Raw genomic sequence first — 22,845 nt, 5'->3', positions numbered from 1 at the left:
AAGAAGAAGCAATCCATTTACTTCAATGTCAAATATTTATAAAAGACACTGAATCGCACTACGAGCAAACTGGAACTACACAGTGAGCGGTCCATATAAAGTCTAGACCGACTCTAATGAGTGCTCTGCTCGATGTTCAGTGTGACATGATAAATGATTATGTGTCGAACTGTATTATTATTAATGGGAGAATTTATACGATTGATTTTCCAACTAAATCCCAATTCAAGTTTAACCTAGCTTTAACACTGTGTGCAGGTAAGACACCACGAACAAATTTGAGTTATGTAAAATCACAATTTTAACATTTCAATGCCACTCTTTATATCACAGTGTCGTTCAGACTCGAACCGCTCACAAACTCTTCTCATCTTACTGAGTCGCTCTGAACTCTGCCGATGCTTGTTCTCTTTGAGGAATACAGGAACTAATTGGAAACAGACGTAAGAAGACCTGTACTCTTTCGTCACTCGAATGTGAATGAGCATCGGAGCGGAGAATTATAACTTATCCATTCATTCAATACTGCCGTTAGAAAGAAAACACCGCGAATGGCGGAAGCACGAGCACTGTCATGATGGCCTTGGATTTGTTTTACAAAGTTACGTATTAAATTGAGCAAATAACGAAAAGGTACGAGAACAACTGGTCGTAAGCGATATCCTACACAACGTATGCTCCTTGCCAGTTGTTAATATAACCCAAATGCCTCTGTTACCCCATCTAACAGTACAGCTGTTATGAAATCGTATTAAAAAATTTGCTTCACGAAAAAATAAAACTAATGGTGATTAGTTTGACGGAAAAAAGGATACAAGACCGCTTTTAACTTTTCGCCACGCGTTACATTAATAACGACTGATTGTTACGCATGTTGGTTTCAATGCGATATCGAAGAGAAATAATAAAAGAATATGGAATAAATATTACTGCATGTGAGAAAACTGTTTATTGCCGTATACTTTGATCGGAACGTGTATCGCGTACAAAAAGCATTCGTGATTAATAGCAGTGTCATTTTTTTTAGCTGTAAACAAAGTAATTTTTTTACTTCTTGTCGGAAATCTCGTGGCCGTTGTTGATACGTATCCTGCCAAGATAATGTTCGAGCGTATACTGGAGATATAAAAAGGTGAGAAGAGGCATTCAAAAATATCCTATTTTATCAAGGATCGTTACACACGATTGGATCGTTCTGACTGTTTTAACCAGTGCAGTCAGTTAATGTAAACGTCGACACGTGGAACTAGTGAAAAAAAATCGGAGATATCAAAAGAGGGACATTGCTCGATCAAAGAGCTAATTAGGGTGAAACTTAATTTAATTAGCTAATGGACTTCGTAGGCTCTCAATATATAGTACCCTCTGAAGAACTGAAATTGCAATGAAACCGATAAACTAGCGACATTATCGCAAATCAGTATTATGTGACTGATTATCGCCCAGTTGTTGTCGATAAAAATCTATAATGATTCTTGATTAATAATCATAAGCTTAATTAGGCATCCTTACCCCATATGGAAGTCTTATCGTATATCGGAGCCGTTCGAGAAAAATTGTTTTGATTTCATCCAATTGACTGATGCAAATTGACATGCAAATCAATGAGAACAGAGATTATCTGTATTTGTAGGACAAGATGAGTTTTTCTTTGTGATGCTGTGACGAGGAGCTTTCTGACTTGATAATTTGCAACGCGTTCTAATTGGCGAACCACTTATGTCCCTAGGACTTCCGGTTATCGTCTCGAAATCCCCACTGGGAAAATGTTCCTTCAGTAGCTCTTCCAATTTCTTCGACAAATCTTCGATCTTGGATAGTCGTTCAGTATCATTCTGTAATAAATTAATGCTTGATCTTCGCTTGCGAGATTTTTTATCATTATTTCTACCTTGAAACAGATCCTAGAGTTGTATATGATCCTTCGAAAATCACGTACAGCATGCTCCACTTTGTGATAAACACGATTTTTAAACTTGTATCCAATTGTTTCAAGAAACAAGGGACACTTGACTGCTTTGTAATAATCTTCAATCTGCAATATTATTGTAATTACAATACTAATGGGTAATTTATTATTTACTAATGTCATGTGATATTAACTGTTTTGTTAGAAGGCTGATCACTCATGGTAGTCGATGGTGGGTACTTGAAGATCTGCTCTTCATCCAGCTGCCAGATAGTCTGATGAATACTTTCAAGCTTGTTAAGAGCCAGAGGACTGAGACTCTGCCTTCTTCTGGAACTGTACCAAACGGACCAACCTCTGTCAGAACTTTTGTTTTTGTCTGTAAGCCCAGAATTGTCCTTCTTCTTAGTCGTCTTTAATCCAATTGTCTTGGAATCATCTTTCAATATTTTCTTAGGAAAACTCTCTTCGCTGGGCTCTTCAACTTCTCTATGAACTCTTCTGCCGGTTGATTTTCGTGATTTGTGCATCATGTAAGATCTATCCACATCTTTACGTTGGCACTTCTTACCAGTTACTGGAATTACAGTGCTCGGTACTGAAGTATACTTCATTTGCCTCCTGGAAGATTCTTTCTTGGATGACGTACTCAAAGTCGAACGTCGTACCGTTTCTGAATAAGTGGCACGACTTGGAACATCGGTACTGTCGGCTGTATTTCTTGGTGACGTTTCCCTTGGTGTGCTAGCACCTAGACTTGGTTCCAGTTTCACAGTGGTAGGTGGTTCATCTTCTTGTATTGAACTGTTTGACGATTCTGAACTCTCCAAGTCTGGTTCCTGTCTTTGTTTGATACTAGCATTGTTCAAGGTCCTGATTAACCAGGAGTCGGTCTTCACGTTGGTCTTACTAGACTTGATGTCCATACGTGACTTAATGCCTGGTGATAGTTTACAAGTCGACCCGGAATCATCTTCGGATGCTTCATAGCTAGAGGCACCATCATCGACACATTTAGCCTCTGCAGGCTTGGGTATCGTAGAAGCCAAGGATTTTGCTTCCAGTGCCTCAATTTCAGGTTCCTTAACGTTAAGTGCTTCCAGTAAAATCTCAGCTGAGGCGCAGGCCGCTTTCCAGGTGACATCTTGTCGTATATCCTGGAGCGTAGAATCGCCCCGACGTAAGATCCTTGGAGAATTCTCCAGGGAGTACGTACGTGGTGGAACTATGGATGCCGCTGTGAAAGATATCCTACCAGAAGTGGCCCCACTTCCGGATGCTCCTAAGGACTTATCCTTATTGACTTGAGAATTCCCAGATGACCCTACAGGATTCCTGGATGACGTGTTTTCCGTTCTGCGATTGGGACGCCTCTGGTGTCTCTTTTTGGGTACGTTGTAGCTACCTGGTTTCATGTAAACGCGAACGTCCTCGGAGCTGTCATATTCTTCAACTTGCTGTTGAACGTTGTTTCTGTTGTTGATAAGATTGCAGACATTCCACGGTGCACTTTGGATACTTTGCATGTTTTTCAAAGTCTGTAACTGACGATTGGAATCCATCTGAAGTTGTCTCACCAGGTCCATGGAACTCCTGGACATCTCTTGAGGATGAGGTGATCTTAAACTTCCACAAGCTTTAGTTTCTGGATTTCCCACTGAGCTTAAACAATTTGTGTTTCTCATACTGGCAAACCAGGCTGACAAATTTGCTGTCATCTCTTCTGTGCCTCTAGCTGAACATGCGTCAGGCTCTATTTGACTCAAGAGCGTCATCCTGTTCCTGGGTACTGGTGCTGGTTCAACTTGATCTGCTGGTGGTTTTCCAACGTAAATAGACTCTGTGCCGTTTAATGATTTACTAGTGTAAGGATGATCGACTTTTGATGATTTTATACCGTAATCCATTTCAGAATAAGATTTAGTTACATAACCTGAATCTATTCCCGTGGATGACGTGCCTACGTAGGATTCAATGCCACCTTGTGGATTTGAGAAACTGGCGTCTGTCATTCTAGACATACACTTGTTGCTACAATTATTTCCGTAAGTAGATTGCTTCACTTGGTAACTAGGCTCTATTGATGATTTAGCATTAAAAGCAAAGTCACGTTTTCTATCTCTCGTTGACCATTGCCGTGAAGTTTCTGCATTGCTCTCCATCACTTTGTTTCTCAAATTACAGAATTCTGTGTTGAGAGACTGACGCGACGAACTGCTCTTATTAGGAACCTTGGGCCTGAATTTACTTTGCTGAATACCAGCTTCCGGCTGATTCAGGTTCATATCCGGTACTGATTTCGTGCCCTCTACAGTAGCTCTTAAATTTTCCGTCATAGTCCACTTGCCACGAAGTTTCGTTTCCTTTTGGCACTGTTGAGTATTCAAATATCGAAAATTGTGCACTGTCGATGAAGCTTGAGGTGTATAGTGCACAGCATATGCTGATTCCTGATTAGTTTGATTAGCCTGAGTAATTTCAGAAGATCGAAAATTATTGGAACTTGACAAATTGACGAGATCGTTTGGTGTATATAAGGAAACGTCGCCAGGAAATGAGCTGTTTGAGAATTCTTGTCGATTCAAATGTTCTACTGTGTTTGGTGCTGTTTCTTCTAATTTGAGAAAAGTTTCTATGACATTTCTAAGCAGCTCGTAAGTTGTGCTTTCCCAGAAATGAAATGATCTGATTAATTCACTGTCATACTTCTCAGCAAGTCCAGTGTAGTATTGCTTATTAAGATAATTATCAAGAACCAGCCAGCCATTGCTGATACGAATAAGTGCATTGATAAGATCACGTATGAATACTCGATCGCCTGCGAAAACTGGAAAGCAAGTAGAGGATTTCATAATGGCAGTCCTTGTGGCAGAAGACATATTGGATAACCAGTGACGTTTGGGGTCTTGACTGTACTTGGCAGAATTTAAAATATTTTCAGCCTCACTGCAGCCCCAATAAGTGGTCTTGCGAATGAGCTCAGGAAATTGCTGATCAGATCCAGGATCCAGAGTCTGCGTGGCGACGTTTCGGAATCCGCTAGATCCCATTGAATATTCCGTAGAAAAATCTGCAAACCACGTGCTCTTGTTAGAGATATTGTCACCGGCGCCATTAAAGAGGTTAGTATCCAAATTTCTATCTTCTTTTCCGAGATCATTGGACGATGCTGTGTTACAGAGAGCGGAGACCATTTCCTCAGCTTCAATGGTAAAGTCGAAACTGGCTGAAGACTCGTCGGAGTGACGTTCATCTTGGTTTTTGGTAGGACTACATTTTTTGGAAATTGAATTATCCTCGCGACAGTTGGCGTTATCAAATATTCCAATTGACGAATCAGGATGGTTCATTTTGACAGAAGACACCCAATCACTGTTTTCCATTCTTGAAACACTCTGTAACTTGGTGCAACCAATGACTGTCTTATTCTTAACAGATTTTAAGCTGGGGGCTGCTTCGATACCGGAAGTGTGCTTGTCAACAGGTGGCGATGAACTGCCGAAGACCAAACCAATTGGAGAACTTGGAAATATCTGAGCTGATTGAACAGCCAGCGGTGCTGATATTTGATTATTGGAAAATGTCGTGACGGCATAAGGAGCGTTTCCAGGTAGATGAAAAGCTGCGTTTGGATTTCCTGTCTGCAGACTGCAAGCATTGATCGCGGATATATGATAAAAGAGACTGTGAGGATGTGGAGCTGGTTGTCGTTCCGATACTGTGCAGATATTTTCAGGAGGCTTGAAATATGGCGGCGTTATCAGGTTCACGCCAGAGTTGGCGTAGTGCTCCAGGGTAGGATAAGGGCCATGGGCGAAGGTAGATGATGCAACTAGGAATTAAAATAATTCTATCTACGTATATAGAGCATAATGAAAAATTTGAGTAATGACACGTTGTTTAGTACCATTTATATAAAAAGTGTTAAATGATCTGCCAACCTTGGTTTTGTAGGGATGCAGGACTGGGTGGTCCAGCGTTACGTGCAGGAAAGATACAGGATGGATGCAACGTTGCAGTACATGGCTGTAACGTGGTTATGGGACCATAGTGAATTTGCTGCTGATGCAGATGAGATGACGGTATAATCGATGATGACGATGATTGTAGGGAAGGTCGATTCGATCGTGCCGTTGATGGGTTCATGATTTCTAGGTTAATTATTGCACCTGACTTAGTTGATTATCAGCTTCTACGTTAACAGGAAACATTTTGATTTTTTGACCGTTATCCCAGTTAGATGTTTTTTTAAAAATAATTTAATACTTTACCTGGTGCATGAGATTTTTTTTAGACTGGGTGATGATTCAGCTGCTTGTGACATCGTGTCCAGGGGTAAGGTGAGAAAAAAGCAAAAAAAAAGGGTCCACAAGGTTTTCGATCAAATGAGAACTTTTGAAAGTGACACAGAAAAAAAAACGCGGGAGAGAAAGGCAAGAAAACTTGAATGAAAAGTCGAATGGCGAATCAATCATAAAATTCGCATCCGGATTGCGCAGAAACTGCACGAAGACATTCTTGATCTGCTAATGAAAGATCTCAAGTAATACTTCGAACTTGGATAGAAATCAAATCCCCACAAGAGAATTCAGTGAGCTCGATGAAACGGTATGTGAAAAAATGGCAGAGCGAACTGTCGGGCCTAAAACAAATAAGTCTGACAACAAAGAAAAATAATATCTGAATTAGTAGAAATGACTTTCAATTTTTATCAAAAATCATTAGGCTCCCCTTGCCGTGTACTTTGAAAATTCAATTTCAAAATGGCATCCGTTGTCAACCATGTCGCTGCTGAAAGTACCTCATATACATATATTTCTCACACATATGTCGTACAACTGTTCCAAGTCTACGATGACTCGTATTGAGTAATTATTGATTTTACAATTTGAAAGTATTTAAATTACTTTAAAAATAATGCGCAATATATCATCCAGAGAATGTGATAGCTTTTCCATTTTCAATTTCTTCATTCGACATTCTGCCAAAAAGTCATTCCCGTATTGCAGCTTACTAATTAGCTATTTGTTATTTGAACACTTGAATACGTCTTAGAATTCTAGCTGTATAATTTAATTGAATATCAGAAGAGTGATAAAACTTGTAATTGAATCGCATGAAAACGTATAACTAATAAAAGAGTCTTTTCCAGCTTGGGAAAGATAAAAATTAATGAACTGCGAAGATTTGATTCGTTATCGAAATTTAAAAAATGGAGAATCCTTATGTGGTTACATGAATTTCGCGATTGTTTAATGGAGTTCCATTATCTTTCTTTTCTTCGCGAAGAACGGTTGGTCCATTATGATTTTGTGACGCAATTGCGGATCTCCTAGCTGCTCTCACCATCCGATTTAGATTAATTTGTATATCGTAGCTACTATGGGTGGATTAATAACGTGCGAAGGCGGCGATGAGGCTCCCTAGGAAGGAGAGGATCATGAGGGTCCAAGATGTCGGAATCGAAGTAGTCGCTGCGTTGCAATAATCTGTTGTACAGCTGCAGACTTCTTGGCGACCGCCGAAACCACCTCTCTGGTAGCAGCGACCCTTGTAGGCCGTCTCGTCCCATCCGCAGCTTCTGATTACCCGGGTATTGGCTGGCACTTTAGAAGAAGGTATTATCACATGAGCAAATTTTACCAATAATAGATAATCATGAACATACACCGTTATAAATACTTACAGCCATTCACGCTGAACTCAATGACCTGGACGATCTTTCTGCACATAGTATACTTGGCACCCTCCACGTGTTCCACACAATCCTTCTTCAGGGCATCCGGAAGAATGTTTTCGGCGCACTGGCTGTTATTATGACTATTGCATTCATAGCAATGCAGAGCATTGGTACCTAGACAAAGAATAAAGTATAACTGAATATAGTTTGTTTGCAGCAACGAAAATTTCGATTTTATTAAAATTTTAATACATAAAGATGAATTTTTATTTTATAATCTACTACATTGTTATAAAAATTCTTATATCTCTCTTGTTTAACATCTTTCACGTTAAATATTTTAATACAGTTTATTATACTCATGCATTGGTTATCAGGTTGACCCGCGGTGAGGTTAACGATAACGAGACACGATAAGTTTAAGAATCTTAAATCATGAACTAATCCCAATTTGTTTGTTGATATTATATTATTGTATATTATTGAGTAGCGTATCAGAAAGGCGTTGTTAACATTTGTAAAAATTTTATCACAGTGGCCATTTGTGACATAATCGGATTTGTCAAATACGGCTATTAGGTTAGCTTACTGATCTTTTTTTCCACCGATATAACCAAACGATGTACTTTTTTTTTCAAAAAATTGTACTTTCAGAGAATTGCATCTTTCGAAGAACTGTTTTGGAAGAACTTTCCGTACACGTAAATTACAGGAAATTAAACTCGCCCGTTCATTACCAATCCGAGCAATTTCCGGTAATCATTGTGAACTCATGTTTAGGAGCTGACTGACACCAATGTTAAATAACCCATATTCGAAATTGCCAGTAGCTCATAAAGCGATTAAAAGATGTTTTTTATACACTCAGAGGATGGTTTATCCCTGTAATAGCAATTTTAATGACTTTGTCCCATTTCATCAGAGTCTATATGTCCAACAAATGTAATGGAGTTCAACGAACTACCAGAGTTACTAGCTCAGCCTGCATAAAAATCAATGCAGCTACCTAGAAACAAGGTGACATCATCAAACCAGGTGAATGTGGGTGACGCGTTAGGCGGTTCAAAATTTATATATAAATTTATAACAGCAATACGCAAGAACTAGGTGTCGTTAGAATCTATTAGATTTTTAGTAACTTTCATAGTATTTTTTAGTTAAGAACGCATTTTGTATAAATCCGTAAAGTTACAATGTCAATCAAACAATATAAAAATTGTATACAACAATATATAATTCTAGAATTTTCAAGTACCCCCTGTCATACTACAAATGGAATTTAATTATTAAATAAAAAATACTTTAATCAATTTTCAATCAAAATTTATATTGCGTTCTTCACACCAGTTATTGCTCAAACAAGTTTGTAAAGAATAATATTCAGAAAGTTCAATTAAACTAATTCTGTGTATTACTTAATAGTCAGATACTGATTAGATAATTTGATTCTAATGATTACAAGCGGGTACTCTACAAGTCAGATATATGAATAACGACTCCTGCCACTAGACGTCGCAATACTTGGTCCAGTGGTGACTTTCGGGAAATAACTTTGTAAAAAAAGATAGCTTCTTACAAAAAAATTCAAAAGAACGTAACGTCCTATATAATACTTAAAAATATTATAGCACCTACCGAAATAGCCTAAAAGGCAGGTAGCCACAAGAAGTATTTTCACGTTCATTTTCACTTTCTTAATAAATTCGTAACAATAGCTCACTGATAAGATATTTGTTAAAAGCAAACAACAGCTGTAGGTATAGTACACAGGGGTGGATAAGAGGCCGAACTCCCGGCCTCGAAAGCTAGAATCGCACTGTTGATCCCGGCGCTGGCTGATACGGAGGCGTACCACCCCACATCGTAACGACTATTCGTGCTCTGTAGATGAGTGATACTAGTTGAGAGAGAAAGAGAGACAAAAGAGATTCATCTCCTCTCTTCAGACCTTTGTATCTACATTGCAAGTTTAAGCGGAACATTCATGAAGACCGATGCCAACTGGCCTGTACCAGAAAAGAACAGCTGGGAGACGCTTTGAAAACCACCGGAAACGATTCAGGCTTGAATTAATAAAAAAATTACAAACCATATTAAGAACAATGTTCCGATTCTACTATTATTCTATTTTTAATAACTTCTTATTGGCCAATAATAAGAATCTAAACATTTATATTCTTACGTATGCACATAATGATTTTTATTTTGATTCTTGTATTTTACCCGTACGTCTTTCTATGGTTCCTATAGGCATCACATTACACCTTGAGTCGTTGAATACTGCCGAACGGACTAGCTAAATAGGAAAGGCCGTAGGTGGTACATAATTTTACGTTCAAATGGAGTGTAAAGTGGTGACTTGTGAGTACCGGAGTACTCCTCTGAGTGGATAATGTCTCTTTTCCTGTGGCACAGGAACGCTATACGAATCGACACGCACGACGAGTACAGGAAAGTACATAAACCTTGTAGGCCCGATCTGGCCGATCTGTCATGTAACAATAGGTTAGATTTAGTAACGTACACGTCATCTGATAATGGCTGGTTGTCATGAAAGACGAATAGTTATATTGATAGAAATAATGTGTGGCAATTGTAAGAAAGTTATTATACACGGTGATAAGGAATTTACGATTATTACTTGTATTTAGAATAATTGTTGAAGTCTCGGTGTGACTACTCCTTATAGGTATGCATTTTATTAGAACAGCCATTGGTTTATTGTAAAGGTAAATAAATATGGATTGATGAAAAATACCATGACTATGGGATTTTAAGATTGCGTGTAGCTAAATTTATATGATTAGTATATGTATATTCCATGACGTGAAAGCAGCGCTAAGCATTGCTACGTCACTCCCAATTCACAGTTGCAACTCTACAAATTTTCATCCCCCTTTCGATTACCGTTCGTGTGGATTCCATTAAAGTAATTTGATAGATTAGAGGATTGTCCTACATTCCCTTGTAGTCAGGAAAACGTTTTATTAATTATTTTGTACTCGAATCTTGAAACGTACAATTTTTAGGTTAATTGAAAATTTTTTAAATTATTCAATAGGAATGATTGAAAAACCCTTTGCATCGTGTTACGTTATATTAATTAATTAATTTTTATGGCACGAACGAAAGTAATATCAACAAAATTTAACGCGCGTTTATAAGGACTTAGGTCGACTCTGAGCGCCGTTTAACGTCGTTAGCATTTCAGTGCGACATTGCCGGTCCGTGACATACTTTAAATTAATATAGTGCATGCAACACTAATAATATACCTTCATGCAGATACGTAGAAATTAAATGATATTTATTAGCTATGGTGATATTAATTTCGAAACAAACTTTTCGTTATAAAAATTCAAATGTTGTGATTTCTCGATCTAGGGATTTTTTTTTTAATAATCGGCTAATAAAACTCACTAGAATCTCTCTTCAGGATGGAATAAGTGCAGGACAATGAAAATCATTGTGACGGGAATTAACTATCGTGAAGAAATTTTAAAAGAGTATATTTATATCGGAAGAAATTCCATCTCCCGGCATATCATTCTACTTCGACCATATTTTCTCAGGGTTTATTGAAAGATTATCATGTTCCTGTTACGAAATTAGACCAGAGGGATCACCAATCAGGTCTCGCAGATTTGCAACGTGCTGAAGGTTAGAATAACCATAAGTTGACATTTTCAATCGTGCTGGATATCCATAAATCGAGTTCCCGTTTACATAAATAATATTCTATGTCGTATATAATTTTTAGAATCATTAGGATAACATATTTAAAACTGACCGAGAAGATAGGAAAGATCACAAGTTATTAACCTAATAACAATCTTTGTGCAGATTAATGAGGATACGGGGTTACCTAAATGAGAAAAAAATCACAATGCCCCACAGCTCTAATCTATTACGAATATTATTGATTCTACTTATTTTTCATAAAAGTAAGTTATTAAAATTACACGTACCTTTTCATCATTTTTCTATACATGATATGTATGTATCAGTAGCAGAACTATAAACTGACTGATGGTAACCATACAGCTTGTGGGATAAATTGAAAGTTGGTTTCCCTGTATGTACGTACACGCAGCGTCGTTAATGCCTAGGCTCCTGAACCTACTTTTGTCTCTGTCCCACTCATGTAATTTAAATGGGCAAACTCAATCGGTAAGTTCAGGCATTGACGACTGTAAGTGTACCATGTGGTCTACTGTCGGTATTACCGGACTGTCTATAAATAATTTAACACGAATTTACGTTATCAGTGCATATAATTAGATAATTACTAATATGATTGACCCATGTATGTACTAAAGCATGGCGAGATTTATTTATTATGAAATTTTTCAACTATTTGCTGTTAAACCTGACGATGATAAGAAGCATCCAGAGGAATCGAGTGTTATCAATGCAGAAGCGACAAGAACGATGAGTGCACCAGGGATAATGCAGACATCAAGTATCTTCAAAATTGTCCAGATTCCTGTAATTACTGTCGAAAATCCACGAATCAATGTACATTCCTCTATTATTTAAAAAAAAAATTATTCATTATTTCTATTTCACGAAATTTTTTTTCAGATTATTTTACCGATTCATCGGAGCTAATAGTTATAAGAGAATGCGCAAAATTATGGACAGAGGGAAAGGAATGTTATCGTGGAAGGTATACACGCGACAGTTTTCAGTATATATGTGAATGCAGAGGTTCCGGTTGCAATCGGTCCTCCACTTCCGTATCCAGTTTCTATCATATTATTATATTCCGTCTCCTTCCATTTACTTTATTACCGTATTCGTTTCTATAGCAGAATTATTATCAGCGCGTGATCGCCGTAATTAAGAGTAACGCTATGAATAATTAAATATACGAGATCGTAATGAGGCATTGAAAAATTGTTTATTAAAAAAAATTATAAATCATTAAAAGCCTAGGATGTTGTTCACGAGTGATTTAAATAAAATGAAAAAGCAATAAACAATAGTTAAACGATCTAATTAAAAGGTCAAATTCTTCCATGACCTATCGATTTGTCATAAATATTTTTGGCTCAACAACGTGTAGCGTGTCGCACGTGAACAAAATTTCATGCTTAATGCATGTAAATTATTTTTTTCTTTCCCCAATGACGTGAACGATAATACTGAATATTTATTGACAGTAGACATGACGTCATGTGTCATTTTATCGTTTTAACCCTTAGTTTTTGCACTCTATTTTCTGTAGTAGAATTTGTCACGCTAGGGCGAATATATATTGATGGGAATTCGCACCAGAAAAAAGAATTCAAAAAAATCATCGAGCTACCCTTTCCGCCTGCTCGTAGCTCCGCCATTTTACTTCCTACAGCAACGAAAACCCATTTAGCCCATTGTTCTAGGGAGAGCACCCTACAGTAGTTCCTTATATACCATTCGTAAATGTGGGTGGCTGTGTCATTTCCTACCCCACATGGGTATTATTATTTGGGTCGCGGCAATGTGGCGCCGGGACGCCTGGGCGTCCCTCCATTGCGTACTCTTTATTATGTACCCAACTATGCAAACAAAACACCGCCCTCTTTAGCGTGGTCTAAAAAAGGAAAGAAAAAAAGATATGCAATCGGTAGCGAAGTACGATCAATTTGTAATTTTCAAAATAAAAAGAATGAGACAAAGTGGCGACACAAAAGAAAACGTACATAACCTAGAATCGTAGTAAAGATCGATTCGCATGTTGTAGATAATTATTTTCGTGTATGAAAAAAAGCTGCGAGTTTACCAAGGACTACGGTAATCAGTTTAGCTAGAGTTATTACGTTTAAGTTGAACAAAAGTATTCCTTGTTCGAAAAGTATTTCAGTCGTTCGATACCTTGAAGCTGACAGGCTCATCGAGTAACGGCGTGAACGTAGCCGTGCTTAGGAGCCGTTGAACGAATGCCAAACTCGGAATCAGAATCTCTCTAAAAGGGTTGGGAATAAGGGGGTTTGGAAAATAATGGATATCATAATATCCAGCTGATATTTTTCGCAGTCAAGATTTATAGCCTAGTCAGCCATCTTCTGCGTAGTCGGTTAGCTTGGACGGGGAGAATTGTGCCTACGGTAGAATCTGCGACGTAGAATCCTGAGATATCTAGACTCGACGAAGTGAGAAGAAACTTCGAAGTCTTCGCACGGAAATATATACACATCTATAGTCAAAGTGATGAATGCATCCAATAGGTGGAAGAGATAAGTACCCAGTTCTCATAGATAAGAAGAATAACACGAAGTCATTGAGAATTCGCCCAGTCCTGGTAAAGGAAATAAAATTCGCTCGAGGACGTTCGCTGAAGCTTGCGAAAACTTTTTAACGTGAACAACAGGTAAGGTTTTTTTTTTTTCCATTAAGGTTACAGTTGATCTTTCAATATGGAAAAATTAATTTTTCAAAATCTTCGTTTGTCATCCACTCACGAAATTGATCTTCCTGTAGATCTTTGTACGAATTTATATTATTTTCTGTGTCAATTTCATTTCACAGTACACGATATGGGCTTAGCTCGTCCACTTGGGTTTACCATGAAAATGTCTTGTTTTGATTCTAGTCGGCGATACTTACGCAGTGGTACGTGACGCCAGGGGACGCTGGAAGACGCGACGTACGTCGACGCCACGAAGAGCTTGGTAAAAGTTATCCCCAGAATTCCCCTAGTGTAATTGCCGATCCCGAAACTGTGGGGCTAGACTAGGGGTGAGCAGTGGCGACGTTGAGGGTGGCGTCGACGCTCTTGTGGGCGCCGCGGCGCCAGGCGTCTCTCACCTCCACCCACTGTCCTTCGTAGCACAGTTATCTCTACCACGAGGCATCATACACAAAGCCACCGACCAACCATACTCGCTGGTATCGATTTTCAAAAAAGTTCCAGTAATTTACATTCAATTTCCTCTTCTAGTTAAGAATCTTCTAAGCACCTTTTTATAATTTCTTCATCGCGTTTTGAATTTCATACTTTTTATTCGACGTTTCAAGAATATTTATATGAAATTTCAAAATTTTTTATTGAATAAATTAATTTTTACGAAATCTTGGAAAATATAATTCTTAGCACGGGCTCCTTCGATCGTTAATAATTTACAAGACAGGAAATAATATACTTTTTTGTCTGGAGTATGTTTATAGGTTTACACGAAAAGGGAGATAATGATAATATGAATTATAAGTTTATGAAAAATTATAGAAATATTTTTTTGATTGACTAATGTATTTTTTTTATTGAAGTGACGAGAAGTTGCGTATCTCGAGTGCTCGTAAGTCTGCGAAAGTTGGCAACGTTGCAACACATGAATCAGAATGTACGCAGGCTGTGTTTCAAATTTAAAAGATAATTTGACTATTTTGCGAAGTGTCCTGTTTCATGCAACTCGTGTTCTTCTTTTCACATTGTGTTGCGTAGACATTTTTTTATTGCTAGGTACGACTTATAACTTGAGAAAGACATCTTAGTATGGTAAATAAGAGAATATATACTTCCTACTAGAGGCGTTAACTTGAATCAAACGAACGTCTGAATAGAGTTTGTTGAATTGATAAAATTTTAAGAAATTGTTGTAAATCACTTAGAAGTTTTTTAAAATTCGCTAGTAAATTTTACAGAATATTTAATAATGTTTAATTTAATACATTGCTTCAGTATCTCAGTTGACTAGTCTATAGGTAGATGCGCGTAACAGAACGCTACAAAAACAAAGACATCTCGACGTACGTGACACGTCTTTCCAGCGCAAGTGGTTAAGAGGGTTTTTTGGGTTATTAGGCGTGAAGTAGGCAATTTTTAGATCTTTTTTTTTTAAACATAACATGATCTTAAAGACACATACATACATTAAACACAGTTTAAGGAATACGAAACCTTTTTTTCTTAAAAAAGACAAATAATAAATAGCGCTGGCAGATCACCAGCAAAAAAGGTTGCTAGGCGGAAGTCCCAAGTCTTCGTAGGATGGCTTTAAATAAAAAATATCATACATTTTGTAAATCTGCATAATAACGCGCGTAAAGAAAATTACCAACGTTGAAAATAAACAATAATAACAAAATGGTGATTTTTGAAAAAAAATTCATTTTTGATGAAAAAACGATTCGACGCTTCTCGCTAATTGATTTTAAACTATTACGCATTTTGGGTCGGTCGCAGTGTACTTTAGTCTACAGCATTACTTTATATCTTACAAAAACTTTTTCTTGTATTCTGCAGTAAATTTTTTCCATTACATTTTTTTTTAATTTTCATATCCTGAAGGAAAATTATTAGTTTTGTTTAATTTTGTGTCTCTACACGTCGTAAATATCTTGAAAACTTTCGACTACCTCGTCGATGAGCAAAAAATTGAAACTCAAGGCTTTGTCACTGTTTCAACGATCTTTCAAAGTTCATAGTAGGAAGTATACACATAAATGCATACACGTATACAACTTTCAAAAGTAGAATAGAAAACTAGAGTATAATAAACAATTCATTCACGGGTTCAATGCACTTTTTTTTCAGAATTCACAAACAATGCAAATCTGGACAAAGGACACGTGGGTTTTTATAGAATGATGAAAGTATATATGCTAAAATAGAGAAATAAAATGTATAGTCGATCCACGAGATCTATGTGTCATTTTGACAGATATAATATAATGAAGTCTCCAGTAAGTCACACGTGGTTCCGTATACAATTTTTGTGACGTGTGCATACACCTGTATAATTTTATACTGTGATATATTGTATTTTTCTATTGTAGTAGACAGTTCCAGAATTCTATGGAACACTTCGTGCGATTTGCCAAGGATTGCATTGCTTAAGAATTGTGAAAAAAAGAAGTACATCGAACTCTTGAACCGACTAGACTATATCAAAATACAAGATAAAAAGACCAGGTAGTATTTGAAACAGACCTTGAACAATAGTGAGGGTCCACGTGCCGAGGTCACTGTCTCTAGCCTACACACTACTCGTTCCGAATGTTAAGTCGAATTCTAATTTAAAATTGTACAAAAATATATCTGAAACCGGAAAATTTTGAAAAAACGTATAAAAAAGAAATATATGATTTGAGCCCAACCAATCAGAAAATTCCCATAATAGTAGCTCGATTCGAAAGAGACGATACACTATTCTAAAAATACAAAGTGCTAGAACAAAAAAAAAGCAAAAATAAAAAAAAGCAGCAAATATTATACTGGAATTAAAGCATTGACAAATTTTGGCATATTACAAAATCGGTATCCCGATATTCAGTAAGTATTCAAAATTACCGTATAATACGAATCGGAATCCGTGCCAAAATCAGTGAATTCCCCAGCTCCACTATTTTCCTCGTTTTTTCCGTAAAACGAGACAATAGTGACTGTCGCCTAGAACGTGCGATAATTGAATTTTCCCCAAAATTAAAAAAAAATTCGTTCAGACTCCATACACTCCATATACCAAAATATAAATCAATAATTAAAATAATCTACACTGAACCAAAGTGGAACCAGAGATACAAATAAAACAATAATAATAACAACATAACAATTCCAATCGATAATTCGATCGGATCAAAGCGTATCCAGGATAAAGAAAAAATAATTTCTACGTTGTTCATAGACTCCACAAAGTTTCCCCAGCGAAGTCCAAGCATAGTTTTCATACTGTTCGGTTATATAGGTATATATAGTACCACACCCTTCTAACTTCGTACGTCATATATACACATATATACAGTATACTATATACTATATAGTATATACTCGCACGAACAACCCTCTTGGTCCTAACATTATGCCACGTGTACGGCTACGCAGGACGAGCATCTGTCATAGTGGGTATGTTCCAAAATCTTGCTCTTGTACCGTAGCCTATCTGTCTGTCCTTGTCGGACACGTATCGTTAAGCAGAGACAGGATGTATACTACACAACGTACAGAGTATATTTTGGAATGTACCCATCGACTATAGATAGAATATAGTCTAACAGTTTACACGATATACTATATATAGTACACCCTGTTATTCTATTATAGCATATAGGTAGGACTATGTCGTCACTGGACGGATCCACGCCCAGCAATCACAGCGATCCACAAGGATCAAGAGCAGGAGAAATCCGCGCGCGGTGCTGCGCCGAGACGCGAAAGACGCCTAAATGCGTCGCACTTTCAGACGCGTCCCGACGCTCGCATTCTCACAGCCGCGGTCGTCTTGTTAGCTCGAACAGCACGCAACGCTCTCAGTGCGTAATTACTGAAAGTCTAAAGATTTTTGAATTTTAGTCAGTGCATTAGAATACCAAAGCGCTGAGTTTACGTCGGCTGGATTTCTTGCTGAGAAAATTCACGAAATTACTAGACGCAATGGATCGAAAAGTTGCTGTACTGGCTGTCGTATTCGCACTGGCCGTTGGTTCAGGTAAATTTTTTTCTTTTGTAATATTATTTACCAAAGACCACACCTGTGCGTAATTATATACGAGCAGTCGGTCCACGTGTTCCATGTGTTTCTTCTGACAGATTGAAGACAGTGACGTCACTGGCAAGACACACGTGGATCTACAGATCAAGTAGAATTTTGATTATAGAATCTACACGTGTATGAATTTTGCACTGAATATATTTTTTTTTTATTTTAACGTGTAATCTCGTAATTTTATCGGAACGCGTGTCGTTTACTGATAGCACTGATTTTTTCCAAACTTTCTACAAAAAATTACGTGGAATTCGCGAGTCGACTGTATATCGGGTTTGATATTTTTTTTTTTGAAAATATTTTACCTACTTTTCTTTAATATATTTTTTTTAAGTATTTTACCTAATTATTTGTTAATATTTTTATGACGTAGATAACAATTGATATTAAAAAAAAATTACGAAAGTATTCGTTAATTTTTTAATGATCCAATATAGATATAAATACTCTATTGATCGAACGATCCCCCTATCCGAAGTGATGTCAGTTTATTAACCGTTCGTGTCAAATGGAGGCGTTGTATTAAATTAGATCAGAGATGCTAGAAATTAACACAACGAAGAAGATGAAAAGAAAACGTCATCAATTTCTTCAGAGTCCAATTGGTACTCGTAAAAAATCATTATTAGTACTTATACGTCATTTAAAGCCCTATCCCACTCGTCATATACGCAATTAATGTTCTATTTAACGTCTTTGCCTTTTTTTTCCCCACGACCAATAAAGGGTATGAGATCATGGGGTAGTGTTTCCGCAAAACAAGGGACAGGCACAAGGGGGATGAAGACTTATTCTAGGGGCGTCGGTTTGTCGAGGGTGGCGTCGCGACTTTGGCGCCGCGTTGTCGCGACTCGCATAATTGAGCCTATGTGTGCCCATAGAAATACGTATATGTATATATGTATATATATATATATATACACACTATAGGTGTACATATGGATATACATTGTTCAGAACTGTAAAATACAAGAGTGATTCCAAATGGCCTATGTTATATATATATATATATATATATATATACACACTATAGGTGTACATATGGATATACATTGTTCAGAACTGTAAAATACAAGAGTGATTCCAAATGGCCTATGTTATATATATATATATATATATATATATACACACTATAGGTGTACATATGGATATACATTGTTCAGAACTGTAAAATACAAGAGTGATTCCAAATGGCCTATGTTATATATATATATATATATATATACTATATTAACCCTGTATATAGCGATAGGATCAAAGTATATAAGGAGTGCTTTATTTACTATCACGAGCCCATATACCTGAGACCTTTAGGGCGACTTTACAGATGCACACTTATACCGAGTCCTAATTGCGCTAGTACATGTAAGATGTGATAGAATACACCGCATTAGCTCAGTCCAGGAGGTAAACTAGAGAAAATCTATATGCGAGTATATATAGACATAAAATATGGGAAGGGCCTGAAAACGATGATTCAACTGTATACATATAATGTAATGTATAAGGGATTACGCGAGGAACCTTTAAAAGTTGTATTATTTATTTACAGAAAGGGTTAGTGAATATTTGCGAACGAATAGATATCTACTTTATTAATGCTTTACGTAGAATGGGAATATTAAAAACAAAAGGAACCGCTATAGTTTCTTCGTCTCTTGGAGATCGTCGGCGCTAGAGTCCCTCTAGTGAGAATCCGGCTAACACCCGAAGGAACGCCATATTAGGGCTCATTCAGACCGAAAGCAGCGGGAAGCGGGAAGCGAGCAGCGGAATCTTAGCTGTGAAAATACATTTTCTGCCTTTTTATGTTAGCTGGTCGTATGAAAGCATTAAGAAATATGTTATTTACCTTAATTACGTATATAGAGTCAAGTATACTACATTGATAATAGTAATACATAATTTTTCTTAAAACATGACTTCATTACTAAGCAGATTCCAACGTTCAACTTTACGTAGCAGCGAGAAAGTAAAATGGTGATGGCAACTCTACTTCATGTCATGGTTCATGTTTGAAATAAATTTTGAATTCGACATCAGACAAAATGTGTATAGCCCGTGGTATAGCCTCGTTGTATGTTACATGCGTGTAGTCTCCTTTGTTACAATTTAACATCACGACCAATCGCAATATGCCTATGCGTATGTACGTTGAAAAGAGGTACCACTCTACTCTAAAGTTTCAAGCTGCTTGCTGCTCGCTTCTCGCTTCCCGCTGCTTTCGGTCTGAATGAGCCCTTAAGGAAGGGACACCGGAAGGGACGCCATATTAAAGGCTTGTTTGGCGCCACCATGACATTGCGCGCGGATTTTCAAACTATCAATCTTTACCATCAAGAGACTCGGTCGAGTCTCGCGCCAAGTATAGGCAACCCGCCGTACAGGGCTTAACACTACCCACACTACAGAATGGGAATCTCTCCCATAAACGTATTCACACACACCATTCTATACCGGAAAGAGTCCATAATATGGCGGAGCCAATCACTAATAAGTGAATTTTATGTGATAAGGATTCAATGATACAACCCTCCCGTGCTTAATGAAAATAATGTATTTTAAGATGCGCCCGATATGAAGGTGCAATTTCGAAAAATAGCATTGTCGGGGTCATAAGGGTGATTTTTCCGTAAAGGTTATATCTGTCTTTGTCTTACGCGCGCGAACACCTATAAATCCGTCTCTCTCGCACTCACGGGAAGTATAGCAAAACAGAAAACACCGCCAACGGTCAAACTTTTCCATGACAGATCGATCAAGCTTGACGTCGAACAACTTCACTCCGTTGTTTCTCGCGTCTTTAGTCGGGCTTCTTCGAAACGTCCTTTCGACATTGATACCGTCTGAATATGCCTACTAAAGTTTTCTATCTCTTTATAGATGGCGCCGTAAAGTGTTACATGTGCAACACGGCAACGAATTCATCCTGCGGCGATGACATAATGAACAGCAAATTCAAAGCAGTCGAGTGTACAAATGAAAATATAATTCGGTCCAATGCCGAGATCTCGAGTAATCCGTTATTGAAACAAATTACTGACATCTTGGAAACCGACACTCCGCAGCAAGGTGACATCGCATCGCCTGATAAAGCAGCATGTGGCAAGATGAACGTCATGGGTAAAATTGACTGATAATATTTTTTGTACATAACTCGTAGAACGTCAGTGACACCAATTTTATGTTTACAGTGGGTGATAGAAAAGTGACCATCAGGAACTGTCAAATCGCAAAAACGGAGTCGGTCGATCCTTGCAGCACCATCCAAAAAAAGCTTACCGAAAAGGGTCAGACGTCGAACACGAAACTGTTTCCAACTTTGGACTTCTGTAACGTTTGCGAAAAGGATGCCTGTAATGGTAAAATGGGCATGGTACCCAAAGCTTTCTACATGATCTTCCCAGTGGTCACAGCCCTTGCACTGGGCAATGGGAATTATATGGCGTAACCGGAGTACGCGGTTCAATTGGCCAGTGCGCGCAGCGCGAATGTATTTTTATTTTAAAGCCCGTAACGTACCAAAACTATGCACGCAATGAGAGGGATAGTGAAAGAAAGAAAAGGAGACCATGTAAACTGAAATTTTAGCAAACCATGCAAAACAACGCGTTTCACAATCAAGCCGTGTAGTATTGAACATTATCGTGCATCTGTAAGAGGGACGTGATTTCTTTGTCAGTGTTGGCTAAAGATAAACGAAAAAAGAAAAAAAATCAAGAGAAAAATATTTCTGGCTTATTGTAGTCTCTCGTTGAAATAATCGAGCGTATTTCTGTACCGAATGATATTCGTACGTTCTTCATGGAAAGGGTGAGGGAGGGGGGGGGAGAAATCGATAAAGTGTGTGTGTATGGGGGGAGGGAAGTTGAAAAAATGGAAAAGTGGCAAGAGAATAAAAAAAAACTATAAAATATACTATATATAACAGCAGCCCTGCAAGACTGCACAGTTTTTGCACAATTTTGAAAACGTGTCCGACCGACACGCGTAACTGCATAAATTTTCGCTTTTTTATTCACAGTTCATCCTGATTGGGGCTTTTTATATTAATTAAGAGTCAACTATCCTATCCTACCGCCCACAACTCTCCATTGGGCTTTGTATTAACGATGTATCTTATTATGTGTAACTAATATTATCGACACGTGTATACTACGTATATATAAATAATATATATAAAGAATCAGCTGTATGGCGATAAATAATTGTTAATTGTAACAATGAGCGAGGAAAACAAAATTGCCTGAGTGTTCAAGCTTCATCGATAAATTCGTACTAGACTCCATAATAATTGACATCTCTTAATTAAAAATCTGATCTATATTTATCGATGGGTCTTACTACTGTGCTTCAAATACGGTCAGACCTAATGTTATTGCGAGAATGAAAATTATTGTAAGTAACGGAGTCGAGCAATAAATGTGTGCACTGACCAAAAACGCTTTATTTATCACGACTCAGATATACGCGAGATTTAAAAAGAAAAAAAAGACTCTCGACTCGCCGCATCAAATTCTTTAGTCAAGGTCGCTGCCGTCGAGTATAGCCCAAATCACCTGCTGCTCTTACGTAGACACATCCAGCATTCTGAGATGTTCTTTTAAATTATATAGATGTTATTTATATCCAGGTGGCTTGAAATCTGCCAATAAAGATATTTAAACTGCTCCCCTCCTACCCGATCACCCGACTCCTTTACACCAATCGTCTGTCAATTTAGGTTAACCTCACTTACACCAGTGCTAGTCGTATTGCCATACGTCCAGGGGCAGTACTCTGTAACACACTGG

The 22,845-nt window shown here is 37.6% G+C and overlaps 4 protein-coding genes across 4 annotated transcripts; 2 read left to right on the top strand and 2 right to left on the bottom strand.

Moving 5' to 3' along the window:
* Nucleotides 1–1,123: 1,123 nt before the first annotated feature.
* LOC107266074 lies at nt 1,124–6,084 on the bottom strand. Its single transcript, XM_025083398.1, has 4 exons — nt 5,851–6,084; nt 2,104–5,741; nt 1,892–2,035; nt 1,124–1,835 (listed from the first exon to the last, which is right to left on the bottom strand). Exons 1-4 carry the CDS (start codon nt 6,053–6,055, stop codon nt 1,602–1,604), a joined length of 4,221 nt encoding a protein of 1,406 aa, XP_024939166.1. The 5' UTR covers nt 6,056–6,084; the 3' UTR covers nt 1,124–1,601.
* A 623-nt stretch (nt 6,085–6,707) lies between these two features.
* LOC107266095 lies at nt 6,708–9,457 on the bottom strand. Its single transcript, XM_015736246.2, has 3 exons — nt 9,225–9,457; nt 7,596–7,763; nt 6,708–7,515 (listed from the first exon to the last, which is right to left on the bottom strand). The coding sequence occupies exons 1-3, from the start codon at nt 9,271–9,273 to the stop codon at nt 7,301–7,303; spliced, it is 432 nt and encodes a 143-aa protein (XP_015591732.1). The 5' UTR covers nt 9,274–9,457; the 3' UTR covers nt 6,708–7,300.
* A 988-nt stretch (nt 9,458–10,445) lies between these two features.
* LOC107266079 lies at nt 10,446–12,534 on the top strand. Its single transcript, XM_015736198.2, has 5 exons — nt 10,446–10,518; nt 11,026–11,249; nt 11,350–11,533; nt 11,973–12,107; nt 12,174–12,534. The coding sequence occupies exons 3-5, from the start codon at nt 11,437–11,439 to the stop codon at nt 12,398–12,400; spliced, it is 459 nt and encodes a 152-aa protein (XP_015591684.1). The 5' UTR covers nt 10,446–10,518; nt 11,026–11,249; nt 11,350–11,436; the 3' UTR covers nt 12,401–12,534.
* A 5,186-nt stretch (nt 12,535–17,720) lies between these two features.
* LOC107266179 lies at nt 17,721–22,494 on the top strand. Its single transcript, XM_015736402.2, has 3 exons — nt 17,721–17,995; nt 20,936–21,175; nt 21,247–22,494. Exons 1-3 carry the CDS (start codon nt 17,941–17,943, stop codon nt 21,501–21,503), a joined length of 552 nt encoding a protein of 183 aa, XP_015591888.1. The 5' UTR covers nt 17,721–17,940; the 3' UTR covers nt 21,504–22,494.
* Nucleotides 22,495–22,845: the final 351 nt, after the last annotated feature.

The sequence above is a fragment of the Cephus cinctus genome, unplaced genomic scaffold, assembly GCF_000341935.2.
Source record: "Cephus cinctus unplaced genomic scaffold, Ccin1 Ccin1_scaffold0299, whole genome shotgun sequence".
Lineage (NCBI taxonomy): Eukaryota > Metazoa > Arthropoda > Insecta > Hymenoptera > Cephidae > Cephus > Cephus cinctus.
This window is presented reverse-complemented; position numbering and strand designations above follow the sequence as displayed.